This window comes from Thamnophis sirtalis, unplaced genomic scaffold, assembly GCF_051295495.1.
Source record: "Thamnophis sirtalis isolate CommonGarterSnake01/CBP01778 unplaced genomic scaffold, rThaSir2_p1.2 scaffold_9, whole genome shotgun sequence".
NCBI classification, from domain to species: Eukaryota; Metazoa; Chordata; class Lepidosauria; order Squamata; family Natricidae; genus Thamnophis; species Thamnophis sirtalis.
Window position 1 is genome coordinate 52114261 of NW_028261389.1, and position 21465 is coordinate 52135725.

At 36.8% G+C, this 21465-nt stretch overlaps 1 protein-coding gene and 1 pseudogene across 3 annotated transcripts in view; one reads left to right on the forward strand and one right to left on the reverse strand.

Moving 5' to 3' along the window:
* Positions 1–21465, reverse strand: part of ARID2 (AT-rich interaction domain 2) — a 176521-nt gene that overhangs the window by 53652 nt on the left and 101404 nt on the right. For 2 of the 3 annotated variants that reach the window (XM_087723544.1, XM_087723543.1), the window contains 3 exons: positions 19608–19804; positions 15424–18278; positions 3024–3172 (listed from right to left, as the gene is read on the reverse strand). In XM_087723544.1, the coding sequence (XP_087579670.1) occupies positions 3024–3172; positions 15424–18278; positions 19608–19804 (3201 nt within the window). Of the gene's footprint in view, positions 1–2297; positions 2480–3023; positions 3173–15423; positions 18279–19607; positions 19805–21465 lie in introns of those variants that run through there. The other variant, XM_087723545.1, reaches the window with a different exon arrangement.
* Positions 20255–21021, forward strand: LOC148044136 (uncharacterized; annotated as a pseudogene).

Sequence of the window (21465 nt, forward strand, 5' to 3'; positions counted from 1 at the left end):
TCTCTCTGCCTGTTTCTCCCTCTTTCTTTTCCTCTTCTCCTCTTCCCCCTTTCTCTCTCTCTGCCTGTTTTTCTCCCTCTTTCCCTCCCTCTCTCTCTCCCTGGGGTGGGGGGGGGGAAGGAAGCCATGAACTGGTGCTGGGTGGTGGGAATCTGATGTCCATAGGCTGATGAGCCCAGGAGCAGCGGGCCCATGCTCAGCTGGCCAGCGGGGAGGCAGAGCATCCCAACACAGGCAGCAACTGACATCCGAGAGGCCAGAACGAACTGAGATGACCCAAGGTCGCATTGTGGCTCCGCATCGTAATGAGCTTTAGGAGGAGAGGACCCCATCTCCCTCATTATGAAGCGTGGGAGTAAAAAGTTCACTCAATCAATTCCAACTTCGTGAGAAGTTAGAATTGATTGAATGGATTTTTTTTTAGTCCCACAAAATTTTGTTTCCCTGCAAAAGACAACGAGAAATCCAATGGAGAAATACGATGGAGCTGGGCTGGAGTGACGGTGCACGTGCCCACATAGGGCTCTGCACGCGTGCCATAGGTTCACCACCACAGGCATAGGGTGGTCTGGAAAGATTTCTCAACAGCTGAAAATGAATGGGTTGACCATCACCATGTTAGAGCCCCTAAACCCATCAAACACTTCCATAATCAGTATCCTGATAAACCCAAATCCATTTCCCTTGTTTTATGTTTTCTCTCCAGAACTAACGTCACTGTTCAGAGGGGCAGCATATCACACCAACATGTCCTGCCATTCTGTTGGAAGGGGTGGGTGGGTGCGTGCTGGCATTTTGCATGCTTTTGCTTTTACTGTAACTGCTTGGGAATTAGGAAGTGGGATTGTCTTCGGAGATGGAACAGATTCTCTCCTAGCTGGTTCCAGCTTGGTTTCAAGGCCATTGTACCCTGAGGGAGAACTGTTATCTACCTAGCACCTCAGCATTCTCAAAACAACCTTGTGGCATCACATTGGCTGCCCATGGACTGGTCAAGGGGGTTGGGTTTGGGGAAACGTAAGTTTTGCTTTGTGCTCTGCATAGGACTTTTCAGATTCCATCTTGCTTTCCTGCATCCACTTTCTCCCAATAAAAGTTCTTTTGATTCAACTTAAGACTCAAGAGTCTTACTTTCCTGAGGGACCAGCTGGGGCAGGTCTTTACACTAGTTATGCAAAGAGAAGTTTGAATGGGAGAAGAAAATCTCTTAACTAGTGGCAGGCAAGGGAAAATATATCCATTTCTCTGGCCTCTGAGATACCACTCCATTACCTGAAATATAAATCGGGGGGGGGGGGGGGATCCACTATCTGATTTACATTATTCTTTAATACCTACTCTGAGAAATAGAACAGAATATGGAGGGTTCCAATCATACAGAATTGGGTTGTCTGCTGAAGAGATGTCTGAGGATGAGTGATACCCAAATAATTGTATGATTATCTGCAAACAGGGCACAACATTTAAATGTATGTGTTAGCCCTGGTGTGCCTGGCAACCCAGGGCTGCCATTTTGGTGGGGAACCAAGAAGCAGAGATTGCCTTTTACATAAGGACACGGCCACCATGACGCTAACACACACACCCCCGGAACCGCAGAGCCCACACCAGATTTGTTGCCACTGCTGACATCAACACTGAACAGCCAAGCAGCTGAAACCAAAATGGAACAGGGAACAGTTTAAAAAGGTGGGACAGTTGGTTCCACCACAAAACCGCGGAGGACAAAATCGCGCTCGACGAAAGCGCGCATTTGACGTCATCACAGCGCGACGAAAACATCGCGCTGTGATCGAAAAATGTAAAAATAAAGCGAAAATCTTACCCTAACCCCCCCAAACCTAACCCTAAACCTAACCCTAACCCTTAACCTAACCCTAAATCTAACCCTAAACGTAACCCTTAACCTAACGCTAAACCTAACGCTAACCCTTAACCTAACGCTAAACGTAACCCTAATGCTCTAAACCTAACCTTAACCCTTAACCTAACCCTAACCCTAACCCTTACCTTTATGTGAATCGGCTTGCTTTAATTTTAATTTTATTTCAATTTTTAATTTTTTTCATCGCACTGTGATGACGTCAAATGCGCGCTTTCGTCGAGCGCGATTTTGTCCTCCGCGGTTTTGACGGGTCACGGGACAGTTACTGGACAGTTAGTCCTGACTTTGAATTGCCTGCTAATGGATATCAGTTCATGCCAGTGTTTGTGAGGGAGATAAAAAATACTCAATTCAGAACTGCGGGTGGGGGGGTTCCCCTCACTTTTGCATTAGAACCTGACAGTATGATGTATAATGTATTCATTTATTTGGAAAGACAACTCATGTCATCTATGAAAAGTTTAACAACATTATTCCAAAGTTTCTAAAATAGTAACAAGAGTTTAAATGTAACACTGTTGAAAAATATAATGGTAGTTTCTGCATGGCTTCTCGGGATTCTTATGCAAGATTTCAAATACTCACAGCCAAACACTGGAAATACAAGTATGAAACAAGAGATATTCAAAGAAATTGTACAAAGGGTATCACGTACTTTTAAGGAACTATTATGAATACCTGGATGTTATGGGGTGGTGATAGGTAAAGGGATATAGGTGCTCTTCAGCAAAATACTACCAAACATTTCAGTGATAGAGAACTAAAAAGGAGAAATTATTGGCTGTGTAAAGATTTGCTCTTTCAGCTAACGGACAGGAACAATTCAACACTGTTTATAGTCTATTGGCTAACTTGACATAATTTTTGGTTTTAGACAATAAACAAAGTAAGCTGGCCAACTGCCTACAAAATTGTATGTTGCAGAGATAATAAGAATATTTGAATTCCAACATTAGGTGGTTGCTATGTTTTCAGATGTGGCTCCTGCATAAAAAAACAAAACAACAACAACACCCCCGAAAAATCCAGCATGTATATAAAGTACAGTGAGTGCTTCAAAGCATCTCAAACTGATGCAATCAGCAAAAACATAAACATATATAAAACTAATCTTTAGCAAGGATTATGGAAAACTCACTTTTTGCAGGATTGCCAAAGACACATGAAATTTTGACCAGGTTTTTTCATTTGTTCTCCATGTGGACTTGATACAGTATATATAGAAGGTGGCAAACTGACAGGTGGACCTTGAACTTGCATTGTTGGTACCGGTATTACAGATGTGCTCTGTGAGAAGAACGTTTAAAAATAAGAATTATATTCATACTTTTCCCAACATCCAGTGATATTGCTTTAAAATTTAAATGTCTTACAATTTCATATATGTAAACTACTAATTATTAAAGAGCTCTATATCACGATTAGCTTTCCATGATTTTATTTAAAGTAGATTGTAAATACTGTCTTTACAGAGTAATAAATAAATAAAAATAGAGGCCTATATGCTATTTACAGATTTGCTCAAAAGGCTATCTATATCTGCTCTATTTTTACTCAACACAGAATTAGACAGTTTTAAGGACGATTTCCAGATGGCAACTGCTTTTTATGGGGGGAAAAAAGCAACTGGGCAATTTAAAACATACTGCATAATTTTAGCAATATTTTTCACACTAAGCAATTTAAAGCAAAGCTACTGCATTCGTTTTGTCTCCTTTCAATGACTGTTAGATATGCTTAAAAAATCTGTATTAGCAGCTCTTAAGAACATGCTATATCATTATTTGACATCAATATGCATGCTATTGAACACATTAATTATGTGTGTATATACATACACACACTACACAAAAACACATACACTACTGACAACCCCCTGTAGTGGAAAAACCATATAAAATACTTCTTGAAGCACTTCAGATGGATGATAAAGAGTACTTAAAAATAATACATCAATAAAAATGTTAATATAAAACCCTTTTTCTGTTATTTATGTAACTTTCCAAATTTTTCTTCATTTCCTAATGACAAGTTTCTAACATGGGAGCAATCCCCAACCTCACTTGTCTTACATGGAAATAGTCTCTGCATTATCAACACATTCATATTGTCACAAAAAAGTCCTAAAGTAGTATATCAAATGCTAATATAATTAATAATAGAGTAATACAATACAACATTTATATATTATGTATATTTTACATAATATATGCATGTACAATTACATGTACAATTTATAAATTACTAAATATAATTTGGAAACCTTTTGCACTAAATTGCTATAATTTAGTATTAAAGCTTGGCCTGACTAGCAATAGATTACTGAAGGTATCCCAGTATGAATTATGGTCTTCAGAAAGAACATTCAATTTACAGACAGATCATTATGTTTATGGGCTTCATAGCTTTATATACAGAACAGGGCTTAAATTCTTGCAACTATACAACTGCTTTCTGCCACTAAGCTCAATCAAATCAAGTTGAAGCAGCCAATGAGTTGGAGCTTCTTGGATATTGCCAATTCGCTTTCCACACAAAGTTATTTAAGCAGGATGGCTTAAATCTGGGTTTAAGGGGGGAGAGGGGTGACGACACGAAGAAGAATGAAAAAGTGGTCTCTACTTAGAGATGTTTTGTTAAGAACTCATATAAAAAAGGTTACAAGTTGCATTAATATGCTACAAAGTTGAAAACTAACTTTGGAGCAAATGACAATATTCTAGGAGTATAAAACCCCTGCAATAAGAAAGTAGTGGGAGAAAAAACATGGAATAATAGGAAGGCTGATTTGTGAAGTTTAGTTTACTGACTACCTCACACCACTTCGGGCACTGAGCTTACATCTGCACAATATGAGAAAAATTTTACTAGCGCCTAATTGTTCTCTGGATGCTACTTGAAAGTATAGTTAAAATAGGAGCCAAGTAACCAATAGTAATAATGACTTTATTACTCCCTGAAACTTAGAAACCCGCTAGTCCTCAACTTATGACAAGTGAGTCCAATATGTCTATTGCTAAGGAAGACAGTTAAGTGAATTTTGCCCCATTTTTACAACCTTTCTTGTTACAGTTGTTATGTGAATCACTGCAGTTGTTAATAACATGCTTGTTAAATAAATCTGGTTTCGCCATTGTTTGGAGGTTCTAGCACGGGAGCTCAGCTATTGTATACCCTTGACCGAAGATTGGTACACTCCTTCTATCTGGGATAGTCGTCCTCTTCCACCGAATGTGCAGCTTCGGGAGGGACGCACATGGAGCGGTGAGGGAGGAAGGGGACACCCACCTAGATCAGCCGAATCCACCCTGGCGATCAATGGGGTGACAGATGTCGCAGCCAGATCGCCCTCACATCCCAATTGACTTTGTCAGAAGGTGGCAAAAGCTGATCACATTACTCCCAGGACAATGTAACATTCAAAAATGCATGTCAGTTGCCAAACATCTAAATTTTGATCATGTGTGGCCATGGGGATGCTGTAACAGTTGTAACTGAAAAACAGCCATAAGTCACTTTTTTTAATGCTATTGTAACTTTGTAACTAAATGAATGATGTACGTGGAAGACTACCTGTACATCTCTGAAATTTTACTCATTCATAAAGTATGCAAATCTGTGGAAACTTCTTTTATTAATCTTAAGTAAATAGATTTTTAAGTAAATCCATTGAGTAAAAATGCTTTAAGCAGAAAATGTTAAAAATAAGTATTCAGTAACGAATATCAGAATAATGTCAGTCAGCCTCTGTAAGAAAAACGATTTTAGAGAACGTATATTTAAAATTTGAAGCCTAGGTAGAGAGCTGTTTTTCACAGATGTGGGAGAGGTAACATGTTAGATGATTTCCCCCAGTTCAACTTTATACAGGAGTACAGTACTAAATAGGAACTTTTATTTAAAATTGCTGTCCTTATTCCTATCTTCAGCTTTCTGTAACAAATACTGTAAATATTATTTGCTTTTATTGTAAAATTCAAAAGTGAAACTTAGAACTAAATACGTTTATCCAAGTTAATAATTTTAAAAATGGGCAACAATTGAGACTTAAACTTTTATTCTACTTATACATCTCATTAAGAGATTCTTTCTTCAGATATTAATGCTTTAAGAAGCTCAAATGGAAAAAAGACATGCAGATTTCCTCCATTCTGACCTGCACTCATCTCTGCATGTTCTAGGGCTGATAAGAGGTCTCAAATCAGGCATCTCATTTATTGATGCCTCCAGTTGTCTCAAATGTTAGCCTTGTCCATGTTAGTACCTGTCTGCCTCATTCCTCTTGAGGTTAGCATTCATCTAGGACACCTTGAGAAGCTTTCTTCATTTAAATTCTTCCAAGCTGGCCACCACAATTACCATTTAATAGGCCAATTCACTTACTGTGTATTTTAATTAGAGTCTATGCAAAGTTCTAACAGGATGGATAATGGCATATTAATTAGATAGAGATGAAAAAAGGCGTTCCTAGCCATTAAAGCTACTAGTTTATCTATCAGCATGAATATGCACAAAATTCTACCAAGCAGAATAATTTCAGCCACGAGGCCAAACCTAATTTCCTAGCTGGTATTCACAAAGAAGTTCTGCAGAACTGTGATTTTATATCAGAGAGTTTTTTCCCCCCCTCAGGCACTAACTTTGAAAAAGTACATTAGAAGATAATTGATCACACTGGATGGGAATATATCAATATTGGTGTGAACCTCAACCTTGAAAACAGATAACCCATGTAAATAAACAGAGACATTTTATCCTTTCTTTCTCATACACTTATACCTTTTTTCATACATTTCCCCATACTCTCATTCCATACATTATGGGATCCTTGGTGCTCTCTGAGCTTAGTTGTTTTCTTGCAGACATTTCATTACCAAACTAGGTAATATCATGAAGGTCTGATGAATTGTCAATTAACTCTAAAAATTACATCATAACTTGTCTTTTACCTTTCTTCCACACTGTTCTTCAAAAATGTCAAACAAGTAATAAGTATTTGGTAACCAACAAGAAACAAGTTATTTGTCTAGTATCTTTCCTGATGAAAGCCAAGTTGAAAAATTAATTCAGTTTTGAAGTTCAGAAATGCCTGTTTTTTATATTTTTTACAAATAAAATTGTAAGCAAATCATACTGTTCTAAATGTACTTTGAATCCCAAGATAACCAAATGAAAAGAAAGTGACAGATAACTGGCCAAATCCTTTCCCAATTCTAAACTTTAAACTAGTTATGTCCCTTTATAGGCAGCTATTTGCAACCAAGCATATACTACAAAGGAACGGTTTTGTGAAATTTCATCCATTTAGTTATTTTAAAAATCAACACAATTATCAGTTCCCAGAATCATTTTATATTCTTCTTAGTTTTCCTAGTTTTCAGTTTAATTCTTGGCTTCTCATCTTGAAAAAGGGGTCAAGTAGAACAAAGAAAGGATTCATAAAAATATACTGAAGACAGCTTATAGATAGAAATTAACCATAATATTAACAACATAAAGAATAAACAGGAAGAGATTCATGGTAACTTATATTCAACGGAAAAATAATATTAAATAATTTTACAGCTTCTGATTACTATAAATACAACATTTACAAATCAAATATAATTAAGGTTAAATACTATTTGTAATTTAGATTTAATTGTTTAACAGATTTAAACCCTATTTTACAAAAAATCACTCATGAAATAATTACAATTTAAAGATCCCTAGACAAATTTTAAACATCTGCCTGCCTGCCCATCCACCCATCCATCCAACCATGATAAAATAGCATCAGGGTACAAAATTTTGTTAACATTTTGGATTAAAATGAAACTTAATCAAATGACTGCTGGGATAAATACAGTATGTATTTCCCACCAAGACTTATGTACCAGTTCAGATAGTGAATTTCAAACATGTGAAGACAACCACTTGACATTTCTGAACATGTTTTAACGTAGGACAGTAAGCCTGTTAATAATCAGTCATACACAACGGAGGCAAGGTCCAAGTCACATTTTCTACATAAGGTTGTATTTACCTCAAATTACTTTGAGGCAAGATGGGTGGCCTATAAATTTTCTAAATAAATAAATAATAAGTAGGTGACCTAACAGAAGCTGATTAAAAAATCAGATTTTTTGTAGAGCCCACCTTACCTGCTTCACCAGATTATGCAGCAAATCCAGAACATCTCACAAAATTTAAAGGAACGAGTCCACAGAATCAGTTGTACATTGTCATCAGAATGAATGAAATTCCCTACCCATGAAACTACAACCTCGTGTGGAACATGTGTCAGATTGTTTTCCTGTATTAATTTCTTGACTACTACCTGGAAACTATTCAGAATTTCTACTATTTAGAGAACAAAAATTAGACAAACTAATGTACTAATTACAAATATTGTCATGAGGCAGGTTTTAGAATAAAAACTGACTACAGAACACAAATGCATAGTAACCAATAAGTTATACAATGTGGAAAAAGAATGAAATGGATTACATTAGGAATGGATACCACTTTTACAAATGCATTCTTCAAAATCCGCATTATGTCTTTTTCTTACTTATTATACTCAAATATCCCAAAACGTTTCTACACAAAGAGCATCATGCAGATACTCCTATGTGCAGAAACATTTTGGGATATTTGAGTACAATAAGTCTTCACATTAAACTCTCACAGATGTATTAATTTGCAAGTTATTTAAACATATTTTTATCCTGAGAATGTTTTCCTTGTATAAGGAAATTTTAATAGGCATACTATAAATGTTACAGAAGAATTACAGTGAATTTAGAAAGTCTACATACCCCCGTTAAAATGCTAGGTTTTTGAGATGTAAAAAGATGATGATAAATCACTTCAGAATTCTTTCCATCTTTAATATAACATATAAGCTGTTCAGTAATTCAACTGAAAAACAAACTGATTTTTTTAGCAGGGAATATACAAATATTTTTTTAAGAAAATTAGGTGGATACAAACTCCTAACAATAAAGTGAATGAAAGCAGTTTTTTTTAAAAAAAAAATCATTCCAATAATTCTTACAGGTTGTAATCAGAACTTTAAACTTGTCTGGAGGCTTCAATCCAAAAAAATGACCAATGAATGCTTATAAACCTCTAGAACTATCTGTAACTCTGTAGTATTGTGACCTGCAAAATGATCTGAGTTTCATTGATCAAAAAGATTCAAGAAACCATGCACTGAATAATGTCTTAATTGGATACACTGAGGCAACAACCTATCTCTTTGTTGAACAAAGCATGTTACGTTTTAATAATTGGTGGCAGCTTTTTAACAATATGATTTCAACCAAATGCTTCTTGTACTTGTCAATCAATACCACACATCAGCTTGGCCTATTCTCCCTACAGAAGTGTTATAGCTTCGTTATATTCAAGGACTGTCTTGAATGAATTGCTCACTTCAACATTTCAATTGATTAAGGGCTTCAACTTAGCTATTCTAAAATGTAAAGTTCTGCTTGTCATTATGATTTACTACTGTTTTATGGCATGACCAGCATTCATTTAAGCTTGAGCTCACTGACAGATAACTTTACATTCTCCTACAAAATTGTTGTTGTAATTTAGAACCCACTGTTCCACTATGATTGTGAACTATATAGGTCCTGTGATCTAAAGGCAGCTCCATGATACTCCCATCGTTTCACAAAATGAAATTCTTTTCTTGGAATGTGGTATTTTGTTTTCTCCAAGCACATTTCTTGTTAATACTAAACACTTCCACTTTTATATGTGTTATTTGAACATGGTTCCAATAGACTGCTGGATCATCCAGACAATCTTTAGCAAATATGTCAGGCAGCCATGTAGTTTCTGGAAAGCAGTGGTTTCTTACTTGGCATTATCTCATGGATACTATTCTTGTTCAGTATTTTCCATTTTGTGGACTCATGAATATTGAAATCATTGTTTGCATTTCCTTTGCCAGTTTTTCTGTCCTTCTGGACTATTTTATACCTTATTCTTAGGATAAATTCTGTTGAAAGACATTCTTGGGAAGAGCAACAATGTTATTGAAGGTGGCCATGATTATTAGCAATGTTTCTACAGTCTTTCCAGTTTTATAACCATTGACAATGCCTTTGCTGAGGTGAGGTCTATAAAGATTTATTTTGATTAAAGCAGAATTAACTTTCATAAGCATTTTGAACAGCAGATTCAAATTGTTGCAACTAAGTTATTGTTTTTAATAGGGATTACTTTCTCAAAGCTGCACTTCTCATCTCCTTTACTAGGATATCTGATTCAATTTACCCTGTTAAGAGACCTGAATAATATGCTCTACTGATTTTCTTGAGACAGAAAATCTTTATATTTTTATCAATAGCAATAGCAATAGCAGTTAGACTTATATACCGCTTCATAGGGCTTTCAGCCCTCTCTAAGCGGTTTACAGAGTCAGCATATTGCCCCCAACAATCCGCGTCCTCATTTTACCCACCTCAGAAGGATGGAAGGCTGAGTCAACCCTGAGCCGGTAAGATTTGAACAGCCGAACTGCAGAACTGCAGTCAGTTGAAGTAGCCTGTAGTGCTGCATTTAACCACTGTGTCACCTCGGCTCTTATCAGACAATTGTATAAGTGATTTGATGTAAATGAACATTAGATTAGTATCACATCATTTCTACATCCTTCATTTCAGCTGTGACATAAGGTTCATAATTTAAAAATAAATTTACAAATAGCAGATATGAACTAACACATTCTTTTTTCCAGTATGACTCACGAACGTTTATCTGAGTTTATCCTTCCAAAATTTTCTCTTATTTAAAGAAAGCTTTTTAAAAGAAAAAAATATAGCTTACTAGATACTGAAACAATAAGCTGTTTAAAATAAAAAGTTATGGTTTACTAGATAATGAAATTATAGCATGTAATAAAACTGTATCTAGACATTCTCTCCAAATCTATTTCTTGGAGGTTGTACTGAGTGATCAGCTGAGACAAGCACAGCTTACACCAAAAAATTTTTTTAAAAAATATGTGCAACCACAAGTAAGAGCAACTGCAGAGAGGATTCAGCCATTGAAAATATCTTCCAAATAACATTTGGAATTTTAAAAAGATACCTGAGGCAATTATTTTGAAAAAGAAATTATTATTATTTAAATTCTACCATTGTTTCAACTCTGTACATAATTCCTTAAAAATGAAGATGGAAATTCTCAGCATAAAATAAATGGAGTCCTGTGTGTAGAAGCAGTTTCTCTTTGTTTTACCACAGTTTTTGAACTCCCGGGTGATCTCTCCATAGACCCCCAACCACACATTTATGCCCTCACACAGGAAATTACTAGCCATTTTTTTCCTCAGTAACTTTTCTTTTCTGGATATGTTCCTCTGCATATCATTCTCCTTCACATTCATTTTCTATACAGTTGGGGGTAGATGAAAGAAGGCATCTTATAACATCATAAACATTCATTTAACAGAAAAGAGTTTTAGATTTTATCCAGGAAATCAATTTTCAATCAATTTAAATAATAATTTCACTAAAACCACTTTACTGGCAATTTCTGTTTCCATTCCAAAAAAATTAGAAAACCAATCAATTTGGGGAGTTAATACAAAAATCTGAAGGGCTTTCTCATTTTATAACAATCTTTTTCCACAACTTACAGGAACAAAATATCCAAATCTTGAAAGGATATTACAATTATTCAATAAAATATACTGGTCTATTATATAAATGAATTCTTGTCAAATTCCACTTAAATCACTGATACTCAAAAAGTAAGATGGTGCCCAAATCCCTGCAATTAAAATCACTGGGATGCTGACAGAGAGATCCATTGGAAAATCTTTCCCCTTGATCACCTTTAGCAGCATGGAGAAATTTCACCATTTCCTATATAGTTGGAACAACTAAACATTTTTACCAGTAAATTTTAAACCAATAAATGTGCTTATTAATTTAACAATATATTTCCTGGCCAGTTTTCAAGAACTATAAAAACAAGCATGGAACAAAATAAAGACTAACAATAATGGTCATGCAGCATAATTCAAAACCAAATATCTAATGGAATAATATGACACATCTGTTTTGAAAGGAGGGAAGGGCAGCTGATGTTCCAAAGCTTGAGGATAATCATAGAAGAGACCTTTCCATGATTTCACTGCTACCTGATATTTGGTTGGATGAGTAGTCATTCTGATAAAAGTGGTGCCCAATATAATCTGGTATTAAACCATATATATTTATTGGAGACAAGCAGCACTTTGAATTGAGCCCAGAAGCCTGATAACCAGTGCAGCAAGCTTCATATTGATATTTTTCTACAGTAGTGGGGAGGTTTGCCAGAAATCTGGCTTCCACATTCTGCATGAACTGCAGCCAAGTTGTACTTGAGAAGTGAGTTACTGTCACCTGATCATTCTAGTTCAGTCCATTCATTGCATTTCAATGGTTAGACAGCCTAAACATTGATTGAATATAGATATTTTTAACATTTATATTTTATTGTGTTTTACTAATCTAGGTAAAATGTTAATATATGGTCCATGTATGATATGCAATACACTAAATCAGGGGTAGTCAACCTTTTTATACCTACTGCCCACTTTTGTATCTCTATTAATAGTAAAATTTTCTAACCGCCCACCGGTAATGGTGATTTATAAAGTAGGGAAGTCAATTAAATTTTAAAAAGGAAAGTGCTTCAACATCGGAAAAAACCTGTACCGCCCACCATGAAAGCTGGAACGCCCACTAGTGGGCGGTAGGGACCAGGTTGACTATCACTGCACTAAATAAATCCAGTTCAGCTAGGGTTATAACCAAAACATCAGCCAAGTTGAGCAAAAGGTCCTCCGATCATGTAGTTTAAGCAGGACCCTCTGTTTTATGAAGGCTTCTCACACCAGACAACCTCATCAGATGTAACAACTAGACCAACATTTCAGATTGTCCAATCATTTATTAACAAATTATACATTTGTCTTGCTGTGATTTCATCTCTGCATAGATGGTCATGCAGCATGGACTTCTAATCCATGTTCAGATAACTGTTCAAGACTTCTATATCGCCAGCTGAGGGTAATATATAATGGCCTGGCATCTGTATACAAGAGTTTTTCATGTAGAAATGAAATATGTCTTATGGCAACCCACACTAGAGAAACCAAGGGATGATGCCCTAATGATCAGTTAGAATGTTCCATCTAGTTAGAAGCTGAATTACCATAAAAACTATCCCAACTTTCAACCTTTGGAGGGCAGTTTACAGGATATAATGGTCAACAATATCAACATTGCAGAAAGGTCTAAAATGGTTGAAGATTATTCAGAAGTATGAGCAATGTTACTTTCACCCTGGGCCCATACCTGACTAGAAGAGAGCCACATAATGCATTTCTTCTAGGATCTCTGTGGCTGATTTGCAACCACCCTCTATGGAGGTTTAGATTGAATGATTCATGCACAGCCAGACAAAGGACAAAAATATATATATTTGGCTGATAAGGAGTCGAGCCCTGTAGCTCAGTGGTTAACACATCTGTCTAAGAGGCAATACAGCACAGCTTCCATTCCCAGTAAAGGAATGGCTAGCTGATGAGAGCTGAATAGCTTGGAATAGATCTATACTAGTCTCCCTTTATTTATTTATCAGCACAAATATAACAAATGTAACAAAAAGGCAACAGTAAAAAATATTGGGTTTCTGTCTGGATGGTCTCTTGTGATGAGCCGAAGGACAGAGAATGGAAGTAGTAATCTTCCTCCCATATTTGGGCATACCAGGGGTTGTGACTTTAAATATATACCTTTCACCCTGGCTTGGCTGATAAGGAGTCGAGCCCTGTAGCTCAGTGGTTAACACATCTGCCTAAAAGGCAATACAGCACAGGTTCGATTCCCAGTAAGGGTATGGCTAGTTGATGAGAGCTAAATAGCTTGAAATAGATCTATACTAGTCTCCCTTTATTTATTTATCAGCACAAATATAACAAATGTAACAAAAAGGCAACAGTAAAAAATATTGGGTTTCTGTCTGGATGGTCTCTTGTGACGAGCTGAAGGACAGAGAATGGAAGTAGTAATCTTCCTCCCATATTTGGGCATACCAGGGGTTGTGACTTTATATATATATATATATATATATATATATATATATATATATATATATATATATATGTGTGTGTGTGTGTGTGTGTGTGTGTGTGTGTGTGTGTGTGTGTGTGTGTGTGTGTGTGTGTGTGTGTTTATTTGTGCTGATAAATAAATAAAGGGAGACTAGTATAGATCTATTTCAAGCTATTTAGCTCTCATCAGCTAGCCATACCCTTACTGGGATATATATATATATATATCTTTAAAATTTCACAAATTTCACTTTAAAATTTCACAAAAGAAAAAGAAAGATGCACAAGGGAAACAGACCATTATTCTTTATTCTCAAAAGTCTAAGACCTGCCCAAATCACTGCCCAAGAAAAATATAACTCCAAAGTGTATATGCAAGTGGACTCCTTGTCCTGACTGATGCTTAGTTATATTTTTCTTGGGCAGTGATTTGGGCAGGTCTTAGACTTTTGAGAATAAAGAATAATGGTCTGTTTCCCTTGTGCAACTTTCTTTTTCTTTTGTGAAATTTTAAAGTGATTGAAGTTTATGTTTTTTGTAAGCCTAACTTTCAGGATAAATATAAATAGTTAATTTAATAATATGGGATTCCTTCTGTTGTGAAGCAACGAAAACTACTTTAAATTTATCCCAATTTTAAAAATCACAAATGTGTCTAGAATAATTAGATAAATTTAGATAATTAGAACGTGTATCTTAAAAAGGCAAAATGGAGTCAGCAATGTAATTAGTCTGAGTCTTCTCATACCATTGTTGATGCAGTATTAACATCTTTTGTCACATGTTTGAAGTAACATTGTTAGCAGGATACAGTAATAAGAATATACTTTCAAAACTAATGAACAGATTTAGTGATGAAAAAGAATACATCCCACTAATTAAATACTTCAATGTCTTGTCTACTGAAATAAACTTGCAAGACTGAAACAATCTCTGCAGAAATCATTCAAAATTCAACAGCTGGTTTACATGTTTTTTGATATGTTTTTACATACGGTACTGAAAAAAGCATATGTTAAGTATACATGATGTATACAAAAGACAGCTATTGCAAATGAAGGCAATAAGATGCAAAAAACAGCTTGAAATCCAAAAGGAATGGGAACTCAGGAACCCAAACATTTAAAACAGTAAAATGTAGGAAAGCAGCTCAGCTTTTGAAATAAGACATTGAAGAAACAAAAGTAAAAACAGTAAAAACAGTTCTTCTACGCCTAATCAAATTATATCCTAACTTATTCATTTCTATAAATACAAGCTATTGTCCAGAAAATGATGAGCAATAATAGACTGGTAGGATTTTCAAAATAGTTCTCATTTTAAAGCTGTTGAACAAAATATTGAAAGCACTGAACCTTTATATCCCCAAATGCATACGTATATGTGAAAATTAAGTTTAGTAGCTAGAAAATGAAGACTGTCAAGGACCTACCTGTGTGACCATGTTTTGTATGTATGGTGTTGCATGTTGTTGCTGTTGCTGTTGCTGCTTTTGCTGAACAGCACTTTCTATTGCTACTTTTGCTACAGTATTTGGATCTGCTCCAGCTGGCACAGCTACCATAGTTGCACTACAGCCAGCTTTGTTAGGGTCACTTATTGTAACAATTCTAACTCCTACTTTATTGGGGATTACTGGAACAGTTTCCCTGTCATTGTCCTCTGCTGGCCTCTTTACAGTTTTGCATTCTGCTGTGCCATTAGTTGACCGTACTTCGGATGACAGAGTAGCTGGGGATCCACGAGATCCTGAGTGTGGAACTGCTATGATCTGATGCCCCTGTATAACAGAGGCTGTTGTCTGTGGTGAAACTACTACACTTGGGCGTTGGTGAGGCACATCTGAATTCAAATTTGAAATTAGAGGTCCATTAGGTACATCAGTGTTGGTACTACTAGGTTGCTGAGTTAAGAGTTTTGAAGCCTCGTGTATACTGCTTACAACAGGCATAGTCCCCAAAGCTAAAACAGGTCCATTGGAAAATCTTTCCCCTTGATCACCTTTGGCAGCATCTAATTGTGTCGCATCCAAATTATCTTGTTCTATTGGAGAAATTTCACCATTTCCTATATGGTTGGAAGTTTTGTGATTTGGAATGTTTTTACTTAAATGGGAACCATCACCCTTTCCAAACTCACAGATTCCATTAAGGAGGGGCTTCCTCAAATCACTTTTAAGTTCCTGCATGTCTGGTTGTTCAAAGTTCTGCTTTCCAAGACCTCCATTTTCATCCACGATTAATGATGATCCATTACTGACTTGTGAGAACTGATTGGCCTCATTCTGAGTTTTCCCTGAGTTAGCTGGAGGTAGACTGGAGTCATGCTTTCTTCCATTTAGAAGACTTCCCGCTTGTGTTTCATTTTCCTTTGCATCGCCATTCCTGGTGTTTGCAGCACCTCTTCTGCAAGAAGGGTTTTCCATTACTTCGATTTTGCGCTCATGAATATGTAAACCTGTTGCCTCCTTTGCTTCTTCTTCCTTTTGGCAAATTATTTTATCTCCTTTGAATGGAGGGGCAGTAGCAGAACATGACTGTCCAGCTAGAGGTGCCTGGTTAGGTGGAAGTGCTTGCACCTGAAGCCCAACTGCTGTTTGTGTCCCACTCATTGTTATTCCAGCTGGAGCAATTATTTTAGTTGCATTTCCCTGACTTGTATTTGCTGTAGCGAAACTAGTATTTGGCACAACTGTTATAGTAACCTGATTGCGGGAAGTCCCTTGAAAAATAGTTGCTGGATTGTTTGAAATCAACTGGCCTGGCAATATTTGTAAATTGGAAATAGGAACCGTTTGTACTGTTCCTTGGGATTGAATTGCACTCTGGACCAACTGAACATTTTGCTGTCCAACTAGTAATGGCTGAGCAGAAGACTGCCCTTGAACTCCAAAACTTGTTGCTTGGTTATTAGTCATCTGATAAACCACTTGAGGGCTGGGAGCTCTTGCACTGTTTGAAGGAGGAATTTGTGGTGCTGGGAGAATAAGTTTGCCACCGGGAGTAGAAGGGCCTCGTTTAGGAAGCAAGAGTTGTTTTATCAGACTGGATTCATTAGAAGGTGGCTGACCAACCCCAGGACTATTTTGTTGTGGCTGAACTTGCATCTGGACTTGCTGCTGCGTCTGGGACGATGCTGGTGAATGCTGTTGCTGTTGCTGTTGTTGACGCTTTACAGAAAGCATTTGACTGACAGTAGGAGGGGGTCCTTGTGCCTGAGAGATGAGAGATGGAGATGATATTACTGTGGGGACTTGGTTGTTTGAAATTGGTCCAGGTGATGGTGAGGAAGTTGGAGTTAAGTTTGGCTGTGCACCCAACTGAACAGTTTGGCCAGCTGGGATTGAAGCTGGATTAGTAAGAACAATTTGGTGAATGGCTGGTGCATATGTTGGACCTTGCGGAGTTGGTTGGCTTACAATCACTACACTTTGCTGAGGTGGTGGTGGTTGCTGCTGAGACTGCTGCATTGGTTGCTGTGCCACTGCTGCTGGGACTTGCTGAGAAGGCTTTGGTGCAATATTCTGAAACCCTACTCTTGATGTTGGTGGATTCTGGACACCAGCAATTGTAACCATCTGCCCAGTTGCAACTTGGAAATTCTGAACTGTAGTAGCAGAAACTATATTAGATGATGATGTTGTAACATACTGCTGAGGTGCTATAATAACAGCATCCTGCTGCTGGTTACCACCTGTGGATTGCTGAGTTGATGATTGTACTGGCTGTGATGATGTGGTTATGAGCTGCTGAGCCTGGGAAACTGCTGAAGTGCATACTGGTATGTTCTGTACTCTGCCAAATATATGACTTTGAGGTACAGCTTGTTGAATTACTGTAACAGGAGTGCCTGATGATATTTGTCCTGGTACCACTGCATGTAGAGATGACTGTTGAATTACAGGTTGATGAAGTAAAGTCTGGGAGCTGACAACAGTAACAGAGGGTTGTGGTCCTGCATTATTAGGATTTTGATTTGAAGATTGTGCTCCACCTCCTACAGCAATAGTAACAGGAACTGCAGACTGTGGAACTGTGTTCTGTATCACTGTGGCCTTCACTACATCACAAGAAATTGGAGCTTTATTTTGTATGACAGTCACAGGAGCATTCTGTTGATGGTGACTATGAACTAAAGGATTTTGTGGTATCCTGGAAACAGTCTGTACCACTGTAGATGCACCTTGAATTGGAAAAGACATCTGTGTTGCAGCTATAGTTGAAGATTGATTATTAATAGGATTCCTCTGAAAATGGTTTCCTATACTTGATGATCCATGTGGGAGTCCTGTTGATAAAGGGGAACAAATCTGAAGTTGTAATGCTGAAATCAGTAGTGATTAACATTTATAAATTAAGCTTTGAATGCTTCCTGAGTTGACATTCACCATGAATTTTATGTATTTCAGTGGTAATGGAGCAAGTATTTTCCACTGTACACTGAAACATTGGAAACATTTTTACCTTTCCTTCCTAATTCATTGAAAAATTCTTATTAAAAGCTATTCAATTTAAGCAGCTAAAGTGGACACCATTAGATCATTGTTACTTTAGACTCTAACTTTCTCAGTACACTATAATTTTGAAACTAATACCAAACTATTTAGAAATTAAGTGAAATAAAATTGTTCATTTAATTAAACATTTATCTTAACTATTTAGTAGATACAACCTGCTATTAGAAATTATTATATAATTGAATTAAGAAAATATGCTGGGATCTTTTTCTTTGGCCAGCAGAGCAAAAATTAATTAGAGAATGTACCCTTATTATAGAGGGATGTGGTGGCTCAGTGGCTAAGAGGCTGAGCTTGTCTATCAGAAGGTCGGCAGTTTGGATCCCTAGCACCGCGTAACGGAGTGAGTTCTAGTTATTTGTCCCAGCTTCTGCCAACCAAGCAGCTTGAAAGCACGTAAAAAATGCAAGTAGAAAAATAGAAACCACTTTGGAGGGAAGGTAACAGTGTTCTGTGCGCCTTCGGTGTTTACTCATGCCGGCCACATGACCAAGGAAATGTCTTCGGACAGTGCTGGCCCTTTGGTTTGAAACAGAGATGAGCACCCCCCCCCCTGGAGTCGGGAACGACTTAGCACATAAGTGCAAGAGGAACCTTTACCCTTATCTCCCAGAAAGACCTCACTGCAAGGGAAATAATATAACTGGAAAATGAAGATCACCACTTCTTATCCATTGGCTAGAGAAGTATAACTTTCCACCAACTCAAACCATCCTCTGTTTACTTTTTCCCTTTTTATTCCCTTTTGTTTTTTGTCATGTTTACTGGAACATAGGCACACTTTATTTATTGTAATGTATTCCAACCATACTTCCAAAAATATTTGATGAGGGTGATATCCATTCAGTCTGATTCTTGGTGAGTCTATGGGCAAGATCTCTCTACATCTTCCTATCTTGCACTACTTATTTGAACTTTTCTATGCTTTGGCTTGTGTCAGTTTTGACGACATCAAGCCATCGTGTTGACAGCTTGGCTTCCTTTTACCACTAACCCTTCCAAACATAATTGCTTTCTCCGGTGACCAAAAATATTTTTGCTCCTATAAATAACTAAAAACTGATCAATAGACAAAGATGAAATTCAAAATATAATAATACCTGCTGGTGAAGCAGATGGAGCTACTTCAGGAACAGAATCAACCCGAAGAATAGGGGTTGAAGAAGATTGTTGCTGATAGTACATCTGAACAGGAAGTGGTATAGCCCTCCTTTTTACTCCTACTACGTGAATATGAGCCTGCCCATTGTTATTTGCATCCTCAACTTTCTTCACTGAATGATTTGGAAATACAGTTCTGTCAAAAAAAAGAATGAGAATGTAGATTGTTTTTTTAGGCAATATGACTTAAAAATGGAGTTTGGAGTGAACTGCTACTACAGATCTGAAATGCAAACTACTTAACGCAAGAAGCCTCGCAAACAAAATGCATGAATTCTTCTTATTAAACACGGCTACATTCAACATTATTTTTGTCTGTGAGATGTGGTTGAATGCATTCTTCCCAGATGCCATTACACAACATCATATTTATCGGTCAGATCGTGAAATCTGTAAAGGGGGTGGAGTTGCTATCTTCTATAAAAAGTCCCTAAATCTAAAAAGATTCATATTACACAGGAGCTTGCTCTTCCAGAGACCATAGTATATGAACTGTTCTTAAATATCACATTTCGCTTCTTACTATGCTACAGAGCCCCTGATTATGACCTTGTTCATGCAAACAAGCTAACAAGCTTCACTACTAATGTGGGCAGCCTCCTCCTCACACCCTCTTATTTTCCTTGGTGACCTCAGCCTACCTCTTATAAATTGGACCCTAAGTAAATGCACATCTGAGTATATATGGGTATACCCTGTACAATGTTGTTACTACTCTGGGTCTGGATCAATTAGTAATTAACATCACTAGACTCAACAACTGCCTTGACTTCATCTTCTGCAACAGTTTAAACTCAATTTATGGTCGACAAATAGAAGAACCCTTTTCAAACAGTGACCACAGCTTGATTGACTTTTGTCTCTATTTATGTCTTCACAAAGAGAATCATAATGATGGATCCCCAAAATATAATTTTGAAAAAGCCAACTATGATCTCATAGCTGCTGACCTATCATCTCTTGATTGGCACATTCTGTTCACTGGCTGTAATATTACTGAAGACAGTTATAACACTTTCTTTCTCGAATTTGAAAGAATCATTAAATTATATGTATCATTAGTAAACCCAAAACAAAAAAACAAAAATAAATTACCCATAACAATAAGGAAGCTTCAATTAAAAAAAAAATCACTGGTGAATAAACAAAACTAGCTACGTAGCTAAGATAAAGCCAATACAACACCTTATGCCGCCAGATAAAGGTAGATGCACCAATTACCACTGCAGACAAGAGGAAAACTTCCTATGCACAAAATCCACCTGCACCTTCTATAATTTTGTAAACACTAAACTTAAAGACTTAAAAACCATTCCACCCATAAAAGTACCTAATGGGAAAAGACTGCATTGATGAAGCCATTAAAGCCAACCTTTTCAACAAGTACTTCAGTTCAGTCTTTGTAAACAGCAATGGCTCATGCCACACATTTCCTAGTCGTACCACAACTAATCCATTACCCTACACTTGGAGACAAACAACTCTCTAAAAAAAATCACTTTGGTGAAAAAACAAAACTAGCTATGTAGCTAAGATAAATACAACACCTTATGCCGCCAGATAAAGGTAGATGCACCATATGGACTACTCAACTCAACTAGGGTAAAGCAATAGATCTAATTTACATTGACTTCTGCAAAGCCTTGTATTCAGTGGTATATGATAAACTACTATTAAAACTAAACTCTTACAACATCTCCGGATCCCTTCATAAGTGGATTGCTGCGTTCCTGTCAAACAGACAACAAATAGTCAAAATAGGGAGCATCTTTTCAAACCCTGTACCTGTTAACAGCA